A 10,582-nucleotide genomic window follows, 5' to 3' on the forward strand; every position below is an offset into this window, starting at 1 on the left:
GGTGATTTGCCTGCCTTGGCCTCCCAAAGTGCTGGGATTACAGGAGTGAGCCTTGGCCTTTTTTTTTAGAGACGGGGTCTCATTCTGCCACCTAGGCTAGAGTACGGTGGCACAATCATGGCTCACTGTAGCCTCAAAGTCCTGGGCTCAGGCGATCCTCCCCGCTCAGCCTTCCAAAGGGCTGGGATTATAGACGTGAGCTACCATGCCCAGCCCAGCTGGGAAAGTCTCTAGTGGTCATTCAACCTTCAACATTTTCCCCACTCCCTCATTTTAGAGATGAAGAATCTGAGTACAAACAGTGGTAAACAGCTTGCCCAAGGTCACACAGCAAATTAGTGGCCAAAGCCCAGGACTTCTGGTACCTGGAGCAGAGGCCTCTCTATAAATTCTCACTTCCATTCAGAAAAACTATATGATCTTTATAGAATCTGAGCAGTAGAGAGCACAGTTTGCACACAAAAAACTGTCTTCCCCTCTGCTTCCTAGAAAATAAAAGAGTATTTTTTGTAGAGTACCAATTAAATGCCAGGTGCAGTGGGGAACACAGAAGCATAAGACCCAGTCACTCACACACAGGAAGCGAATGTAGAGTCACTCCTAAAACTCTTTCGAGGTGGCAGGGGACTTCCTGGGAGCTATCACTAACCCTGCTCTGACCCCACGGTAAGTGCCATAGAAATCAACCCTGCTGTCTTAACAAGTGAAAGTTAAATGACATTCTTGATTGGGAAAAGTAGGAGACAGAGAAAAGGCCGCTGAGGCTAACTCAGTGGGCTTTTCTCACGTAACTCAAGTCTGGGATACCTATTTTCCCCAAGCAGAGAAGCCCACAAGCAATCAAAGGAAGACAGCTTGCTGGGGGCTAGGAGGCAGAGCTTCAGTCCATTAGGACTTTCTCCTCATCCTTCCAGAGAAATGAAACAAAAAGCTACATACAAAATAGGAGCCCAAATTTCCTCTTAGGTTTAGCATATCTAAAATTGCTCCAAATTGCTATAAAAATTTCTAAACATATATTTTTTGTAATTATCTTATGTCAGAAGGACAACAGTCAGTTTGCAGACTGATGCCAAGACTGGCCCATACTTGGAGTATGCCCTAAAGACACCTGGGGACTCTTTGGCCCCTGGAATTCCTTTGGTGGGGGGATCTCTGAGCTCCACTTCCCACCCAAACCAGGTCCAGGGTTCTGGGAAGTGATCTGGATGCTGTAATGGTCACAGGATAGAGTCAGAACTGTGACTTTCCATCTATGCTTTCCTCTGAACTTCTCCAGACCTTCTTCTCCAGCCTTAGGAAAGAGCTTCAGCAACCAACAAGGACTTCCCCCCACTTTATTCTAGTCCCCAGCCATACCTAATGGTGCCCACTAGGGGTTACAGGTTCTTTCATTCGATCATCCAGGTGCCTTCTTAAGCACTAAGAACCCAAAGTGAACCTAAAAGACATTCCTGGCTGGGTGCGGTGGCTCACGCCTATAATTCCAGCGCTTTAGGAGGCCAAAGGTGTGCGGGTCACCTGAGGTCAGGAGTTTGAGACCAGCCTGGCCAACATAGTGAAACCCCGTCTCCACTAAAAATACAAAATTAGCTGGGTATGGTGGCACATACCTGTAATCTCAGCTACTGGGGAGGCTGAGGTAGGAGAATCGCTTCAGCACGGGAGGCGAAGGTTGCAGTGAGCTGAGATTGCGCATTTGCACTCCAGCCTGGGTGACAAGAGTGAAACTCTGTCTCAAAAAATAAAATAAAATAATAAAATAAAATAAAATAAGGCTGGGCGTGGTGCCTGCCTCACGCCTGTAATCCCAACACTTTGGAAGGCTGAGGCGGGTGGATCAAGAGATCAAGACCAACCTGGCCAACATGGTGAAACCCATCTCTACTAAAAATACAAAAATTAGCTGGGCATGGTGGCACACACCTGTAATCCCAGCTACTCTGGAGGCTGAGGCAGGATAATTGCTCAATCCCGGGAGGTAGAGGTTGCAGTGAGCCGAGATCACAACACTGCACTCCAGCCTGGCGACAGAGTGAGACTCCATCTCAAAATAAATAAATAAATAAATAAATAAATAAATAAAATAAGAGACAGATTCCTGCCTAAGGAGCTTAAGTCCTAGTAACAAAATGGTATCAGAAAGAAAGGCATCAGGGCCATGCACAGTGTCTCATGCCTATAATCCCAGCATTTTGGGAGACCAAGGCAGGCAGATCACTTGAGCCTAGGAGTTCAAGACCAGGCTGGCCAACATGGTGAAACCCTTTCTCTACTAAAAATACAAAAATTAGCCGGGCGTGGTGGCTGGCACCTGTAGTCTCAGACACTTGGGAGGCTGAGGTAGGAGAATCGCTTGAACCCAGGAGACAGAGGTTGCAGTGAGCTGAGATTGCACCACTGCACTCCAGCCTGGGCGGCAGAGCGAGAGACTCTGTCTCAAAAAAAGAAAGAAAAAAGGAAGGCATCAGTCTTCCCAAATATAGCCCTGGGTGACCCTATGGTTGGTTCTCAGATATATAAAAAAATCAACTAACTGGAGTTGTAACCTTCAGATATAAAAGGACAGATTTGCTAGGAATGAAGGAAATTTCCCAGCACTTACTTTGCTAGAGTGTGGTAGAAGGGACTGTTGCAGAGATGGACTCTGAAGTGTTCCTGCTGCATAGTCCCACAGCTCCATCACCTCACAGACCTGAAGGAAGTGGTAGGGATGGCCCAGTCACTGGTTCAGGTAAATGAGTAGGCAGGGGCTCCAGATGGAGTTGCTTTCTGATTGTTAACACCTGGGGGAGGATGGCAGGGCAGAGAGGGGGCTCTCACTGACAGAGGAGGACACTGTAGCTCCAAGAATAGGTGACCTGCCTTCAGGGTTAAGGACCCAGCCTGCTCTGGCCTACATGATTCTGAGAAATGGGCCAAAGAAGCAGGAAGAGACAAAATTGACATATAGAAGAAAGAAATCTCAAGGATAGGAGAAAAGCTTCAGCCTCTTTCTCAGACTGGGAGGAAAAAGGGCTGGAGGGGCTGGGCAGGGCGGGGCTTTCCGCGAAAACTGAGTCCCTCCTCCCAGATCCCCCACTGGGTCAGTGGCTCCTGCAGCCCTGCCAGTCAAGAACAAATGAGAAGAGCTGCTGATTTCCCCCGCTTGGACATTCAGAATCTTCTCACATAAATACTGAGGAAGACCCTGCCCTCTGCTCACTTCTCTGGACTTGGCCCTGAGCTGGACCTGGTCCGCGGGGGTAGGCAGGGCGATGGGGAACCTGTCTATGCTCTGGGCAGCTGTGGGCATATGCTGTGCTGCACTCAGTGCCTCTGCCTGGTAAGTCCTTTCCCACCCTCACTCCCTGCCAAGGAAGCCCCATTGTCTCATCCCCATTCACCTCTGCCTCACTTTTTCTCTTCTTGGTAGGTCAGTGAACAATTTCCTGATAACAGGTCCCAAGGTAGGATGATCTCCAGCTTCTGTTTTTACCCACTGAGGGCCCTAAGGGGACTCTTCTGGAGAAAAGAGGGGAGGGGACAGTGCCAGAGCCCCTCACCCAGAGGAACCCATGGTTGATTCTCAATGGAGAGCTGGCCCATCTGAGTCCTGCCTGCTTCTCCTATCCCAGATCACCCATACCAGGCAGAAGCTCACAGCCCTCTTCCCTTTGCCAGGCCTATCTGACCTACACGACTAGTGTGGCCTTGGGTGCCCAGAGTGGCATCGAGGAATGCAAGTTCCAGTTTGCTTGGGAACGCTGGAACTGCCCTGAAAATGCTCTTCAGCTCTCTACCCACAATAGGCTGAGAAGTGGTAAGTTTGTGTGGGACTCACCTGTACAAGGGGTATATATGGGAATGGAGGGGCGCCTGCAATATGTGTATATGTGTGACATGTATTGCACAGTGAAATGAAAATGCTACCAGTGACCTGCTGACCTGCTATTTCCTTGCTATGTGGCCTTGAGTAAATTACCTCCCCTCTCTCAACCCCAGATTTGTGATTTGGGTCAGTAAGGCCAGTTCTGTTTAGTTCATCAGAAGTATCCCTTGGATTTGAATGAGGTGGATATGAGGTGTCTCTATGTATGAGACAAATGTAGGAAATTACTCTTTTTTTTTTTTTTGAGACGAAGTCTCACTCTGTTGCCCAGGCTGGAGCGCAATGGCACAATCTCGGCTCACCGCAACTTCTGCCTCCCGAGTTCAAATGATTCTCCTGCCTCAGCCTCCTGAGTAGCTGGGATTACAGGCATGCACCACGCCTGGCTAATTTTTTGTATTTTTAGTAGAGATGGCGTTTCACCATGTTAGCCAGGCTGGTCTCAAACTCCTGACCTCAGGTGATCCACCCACCTCAGCCTCCAAAAGTTCTGGAATTACAGGCGTGAGCCACAGTGCTCAGCAGAAATCACTGTATTTTTTAAATGCATGCTTATATCTGTGTGTTTGTACACACTGATCTTGCACTGAGTTGCATGAAATAAAAATCGGGTGTTTGCAGCTCCTGAGGAAGTTTCACATGGCTAACTGCCATAAAATCTCAACAACAGAAAAACTGAGACGTCACATTGAGTTGTGCCTCAGGTGGGGTGTGTGTGTGTGTGTGTGTATGGGTGTGCACGTGCACCCATTTGTAACTGTGTGCTGTAGTTTGCGTGTCATTTTTGAAGATAACATTCACCATTCACCTGAGAATAGTTAGGGGAAAGAGTAAAGAAGACAGAGAAAGTGGCTAAGCACGTGTTGGGACCATGCCTATAATCCCAGCACTTTGGAAGGCTAAGGCAGGAGGATCGCTTGAGTTCAGGAGTTCAAGACCAGCCTGGGCAACATAGCAAGACCTCTCTCTACTAAAAATAGAAGTAAAAATATTAGCCGGCATGGTAGCATGTGCCTGTAGTCCCAGCTACCTGGAAGGCTGAGTTGGGAGGATTTCTGGAACCCAGGAGTTCAAGAATATAGTGAGCTATGATCACACCACTACACTCCTGCCTGGGTGACAGAGCAAGACCTTGTCTCAAAAAAAAAAGATGAGGCTCGAAAGAAATGTCTCCCCATGGGGTATACAGATAGAATAGGGAGTACATAGAAATGAAATGTGACAATGTTTGTAAAGAGTTTAGTAAGATAAGAGCTCAGTAGGTGGCAGTCATGATTGTTATGATTATTACATGACCCAAGCTTCCCAGTCAGAAGCAGCAAAGGTCCTCCTCTCTCTCCTAGGCCAGCATCAAGCCCTGAGTCTCACTGCCTAAGGACTAGCAGCAGTGGCTAGTGGACAGAGGTCTAGGCTGGACTCTAAGAGGGCAAGGTCCTGATCCCAACACCACAACTGGAAAGTGGTCTTGTTCTCACCATTCTTTTTTTTTTTTTTGAGACAGGGTTTCACTTTGCTACCCAGGCTGGATTGCAGTGGCATAATCTCGGCTCACTGCAGACTCTGCCTCCCAGGCTCAAGCAATTCTCACACCTCAGTCTCCTGAGTAGCTGGGACTATAGGCATGCACCCCCATGCCCGGCTAATTTTTGTATTTTTTATAGAGACAGGTTTTCATCATGTTGCCTAGGTTGGTCTCGAACTCCTGAGCTCAAGCGATCCACCCACCTTAGCCTCCCAAAGTGCTGGGATTACATTGGTCTCATCATTCTATCTCTAGTTTTTACTTTCCCCACTGGTAACATGGGGATGTTCATTCCTGCCTGGATGAAGTAAGGAGGCTGAAAAGATATGCATTGTTCTTTCAAACAGAAGAGCATTGGCTGGATGCAGTGGCTCACATCTGTAATCCCAGCACTTTGGGAGGCTGAGACGGGAGGATTGCTTGTGCCCAGGAGTTCGAGTCCAGCCTGGGTAACATAATGAGACCCTATTTCTAATACAATAATAATAGGTCAGGTGTGGTGGCTCATGCATGTAATCCCAGCACTTTGGGAGACCAAAGTGAGTGGATCACTTGAGCCCAGGAGTTCTAGACCACTCTGGCCAATATGGTGAAACCCCATATGGTACTAAAAACTAAAAAAAAAATTAAAAATAGCCAGGTGTGGTAGCAAGCATCTATAGTCCCAGCTACTCAGGAGGCTGAGGCATGAGAATTTCTTGAATCCAGAAGGTGGAGGTTATAGTGAGCCGAGATCATGTACTGCACTCCAACCTGGGCAAGAGTGAGACCTTGTCTCAAAAAATATAATAATAATTTAAAAAAATAGGCCAGGCACAGTGGCTCACACCTGTAATCCCAACACTCTGGGAGGCCAGGCGGGTGGGTCACCTGAGATCAGGAGTTCAAGACCAGCCTGGCCAACATGGTGAAACCCCATCTCTACTAAAAATAAAAAATTAGCCAGGCATGGTGGCACATACCTGCTACTCAGGAGGCTGAGGCAGGAGAATTGCTTGAATCTGGAAGGCAGAGTTTGCAAAGAGCCAAGATCGTGCCACTGCACCCCAGCCTGGGCAACAGAGTGAGACTCTGTCTCAATAAAAAAAAAGGCCAGCCACAGTGGTTCATGCCTGTAATCCCAGCACTTTGGGAGGCCGAGGAGGGCAGATCATGAGGTCAAGAGATCAAGACCATCCTGGTCAACATGGTGAAACTCTGTCTCTACTAGAAATACAAAAATTAGCTGGGCGAGGTGGCGGGCGCCTGTAGTCCCAGCTACTCAGGAGGCTTGGGCAGGAGAATCGCTTGAACCTGGGAGGCAGAGGTTGCAGTGAGCCGAGATCACACCACTGCACTCCAGCCTGGTGACAGAGCAAGTCTCAAAAAAAAAAAAAAGAAAAAAGAAAAGAAAAGAAAAGCATCTTCTTAAACCCAAAGGAAGTAGGGGATAAGGGAGAGAAACAATATTACTTTTCCAAAGCCTCTGCTTTGGGTCATCAGGGTCCAAGTTTCCAGTCAGTTCCCTCTCTCTCTCCAAAGCCACCAGAGAGACTTCCTTCATACATGCTATCAGCTCTGCTGGAGTCATGTACACCATCACCAAGAACTGTAGCATGGGTGACTTCGAAAACTGTGGCTGTGATGGGTCAAAAAATGGAAAAACAGGTAAGTTGAGCTTTCCAATGGGGGTGGGAAGAGGTGAGGGGCTACAGAGCTGAGTGCAGGCTAAAGTCTTCCAGGGAAAGGCTGAGGGACACAGCTCCCTTAAACCTCAAGACTCCAGCAACTCCTTCAATTGTAGAATCTCCTAGCCTTACACTCTCAGAGTTGAGCCTGGGTCCATAAGTCCAGGTATAGGCAAGTAGCTCTACAAGCAACAAGGCAATTAGAAATGAGAAGGTTGAAGTGAGTTAAAGCTAGCCCTGGTATTTCAGGCTTGGAATGGCTCATCCATAATCTAGAGCTACTCAGCAATTTGCAGACTACCTAAGACACTTACTCAGATTTATCACTAATGAAGGAGGTAGTAACCTTTACGAGATAATTGTAGAATAATGGTGCAGAATTCCAGAATGTTTGAGCTGCAGTGAACCTTTGAGAGCATCTAAGTTAGCCCCAGTGTGCCTACTTTTACTGTGGGTATAGAAGACTAATTGCTTATGGCTGGGAAGTGTCTGAAGGGTGGGCAGTTGGCTTTGGCAATCAGACTCCTACCCACCCACCCCATGCACCTCCATTTCCCTGTCTCACCTTCAGCCATAGCTTTACACTCTAGGGCTCTTGGGGATGGTTTGGCGGGTGACTGGGACTGAGCACGGAGCTACATGGAGAACTTATTCTTTCCTTATGTATAGGAGGCCATGGCTGGATCTGGGGAGGCTGCAGCGACAATGTGGAATTTGGGGAAAGGATCTCCAAACTCTTTGTGGACAGTTTGGAGAAGGGGAAGGATGCCAGAGCCCTGATGAATCTTCACAACAACAGGGCCGGCAGACTGGTGGGTATAGGAGTTGTGGCCAGTATTTCAACAGCTTCACATCTGCACAGCCCTTCACAATTTACCAAGAGCTGTCTTCTACATTCTTTCCTCATACTACCCAGCCAGACTGAGATGGCTACCTGCATTCTCTGGATGACAAAACCAATTAAGTCTGAGCCAAGTGGCTTGTCCAAGGCAACTAATAACTGTCAGAGACAGGCAGTAAACTCAGATCTTCTCACTGAGTCCTCTTGTCATTGTATGTTCTGCTCTGCCCCTCCACAGGCGGGCTTCTGAGAACACAGAATCAAGGCCTTGCTTCTATGACTTAAATTTTTATCACTTCAACTGCATGTTCTAGTAAATTAACAGGGCCTTGTTGTCCAGCCTTGTGTCCTAAAGTCTGTCTGGGCTATGGGGAATTGGGATTGATCTAGGCTTCTCTGAAGTGTCTAACTCTCCCCCAAGACTTCTAGTGGGGTGGCAATCTCTGGAGTATTCGGAACACAAATCGGGAAACAAGTTGGATTTAGAGCCAAAAGTGTAGAAATTTCCTGTGAACATATACCTAAATATCCTGGGTGCCCAGGGAAATGGGGAAAGGGGGAAAGGGTTTTTGGGTTTTGGGTTTTTTTTTTGGAGACAGGGTCTTATTCTGTCACCCAGGCTGAAGTGCAGTAGTGCCATCTCGGCTCACTGCAGCCTCCACCTCCCAGGCTGAAGCCATCCTCCCACCTCAGCCTTCTGAGAACCTGGAACTACAGGCATTTGCCACTATGCCTGGCTAATTTTTGTGGGTTTTGTAGAGATGAAGTTTCCCTATATTGCCCAGGCTGGTCTTGGCCTCCTGAGCTCAAGCAATCCTCTTGCCTCGGCCTCCCAACATCTTGGGATTACAGGCATGAGCCACCACCATGTCCAGCCAGGAAGAGGTTTTTTAAGCAAGTACAACCATGGGTAATTCATTGCCTTGGAGGTATAAGTGTTCAGACTCAAGGAGCTCCCTCCCCTCTCAGAGAAGACCCAGAGGACAAATCCAAACCCCCCAAAATACTCTCACCCCCACCCTCAAGACAATAACTGTGGCAATTATCATAGTTTCCTTTAAAATTTACAGAGTACTTCCTTGGTCATTATTATATTCAATTCTTATTCCAGCTGGGCAGATAGAGAAAAGCTTGACAAGTGATTGAATTGAGCCTGGAGCAGAGGTTTCTGGACTCTAGTAACCTTCCCAGCTCTTGCCTGGCTCTCCATCAGAATCACCCAGGGAAGCTTTAAAATCACCAGTAGCAGCCCCTTCCCCGCTGAATATCCTCATTGAGAAGATCTGAGGTAGGGCCCAGGAATAAATATTCTTCACGAGCTTCCCCAATAATTCTGATGCTCCTTTAAATTCAAGAAACACAGCTCTGAAACATTACCTTTAATCACTAACCTTTGGTCTTCCCTACTCAGAGCCATTCTCTTTTGTGTTCTCTCTGTGAAGGCAGTGAGAGCCACCATGAAAAGGACCTGCAAATGTCATGGCATCTCTGGGAGCTGCAGCATACAGACGTGCTGGCTGCAGCTGGCTGACTTCCGAGAGATGGGAGACTACCTAAAGGCCAAGTATGACCAGGCGCTGAAAATTGAAATGGATAAGCGGCAGCTGAGAGCTGGGAACAGTGCCGAGGGCCACTGGGCGCCTGCTGAGGCCTTCCTTCCTAGCGCAGAGGCGGAACTGATCTTTTTAGAGGAATCACCAGATTACTGTACCTGCAATTCCAGCCTGGGCATCTATGGCACAGAGGGTCGTGAGTGCCTACAGAACAACCACAACACATCCAGGTGGGAGCGACGTAGCTGTGGGCGCCTGTGCACTGAATGTGGGCTGCAGGTGGAAGAGAGGAAAACTGAGGTCATAAGCAGCTGTAACTGCAAATTCCAGTGGTGCTGTAAGGTCAAGTGTGACCAGTGTAGGCATGTGGTGAGCAAGTATTACTGCACACGCTCCTCAGGCAGTGCCCAGTCCCTGAGTGAGGGCAGTGCCTGATAATACCCCACACAAGTTCACTTGATTAATTGCATCAGTGGAAGGGGATGTAGCTTCTCTGTTAGAGAGAACAGATTGGAAAGCAATTGGAAAATTGCAGTGTTGGTCCGTAGTCCTCATGATATCTGCTATCGGTGGGGAAATGGAGGCCCAAGATTCCACAGCATATTCCTGGCAGGGCTGAAATTGGAATCTGGGCCTCCTGATTTTGGCAGACCCCCATTTCATCTTTCCTGCAAGCTACTTTCCCATCTCTGTGCCTATACTTATGCAGCTTCCTACAGGGAGAGTTTGGTTTGGGGTCTATATCTAGAGGGACCTTCAAAGTATTTGTTCCTTTAAATTTCAGACCATGTCCAACCTAGCTGTGCTGCTGGGAATCAGGAGAACAGAAGCAAAAAATGAAAGAGTTCTGTTCAGACTCCTGAAGAGCAGCCTGTGACTACAAATCCATGCTGATAAATGGGATAAAGACCACATATCTGCCTACTGGGAAGTTTTAGAATGTTAGGTTTCTTTCCCTCCAAGTATGCACTTTTGAGAAGTTCTTCCTCCAGCCTGGACAACATAGGAAGACACCATCTCTACACAAAATTTAAAAATTAACCAGGTGTGGTGCCACTTGCCTGTAGTCCTAGATACTTGGGAGGCTGAGGCGACAGGATCATTGGAGCCAGGAGATCGAGACTACAG

The 10,582-nt window shown here is 47.9% G+C and overlaps 1 protein-coding gene across 1 annotated transcript; it reads left to right on the forward strand.

Annotated features, from left to right (window-relative positions):
- Positions 1 to 3,058: 3,058 nt before the first annotated feature.
- On the forward strand, positions 3,059 to 10,354 carry WNT8A (wingless-type MMTV integration site family, member 8A). The gene is made up of 6 exons (XM_011969170.1): positions 3,059 to 3,325; positions 3,416 to 3,449; positions 3,664 to 3,802; positions 6,915 to 7,040; positions 7,730 to 7,872; positions 9,344 to 10,354. The coding sequence occupies exons 1-6, from the start codon at positions 3,258 to 3,260 to the stop codon at positions 9,887 to 9,889; spliced, it is 1,056 nt and encodes a 351-aa protein (XP_011824560.1). The 5' UTR covers positions 3,059 to 3,257; the 3' UTR covers positions 9,890 to 10,354.
- Positions 10,355 to 10,582: the final 228 nt, after the last annotated feature.

Source organism: Mandrillus leucophaeus, unplaced genomic scaffold, assembly GCF_000951045.1.
Source record: "Mandrillus leucophaeus isolate KB7577 unplaced genomic scaffold, Mleu.le_1.0 Scaffold88, whole genome shotgun sequence".
Lineage (NCBI taxonomy): Eukaryota > Metazoa > Chordata > Mammalia > Primates > Cercopithecidae > Mandrillus > Mandrillus leucophaeus.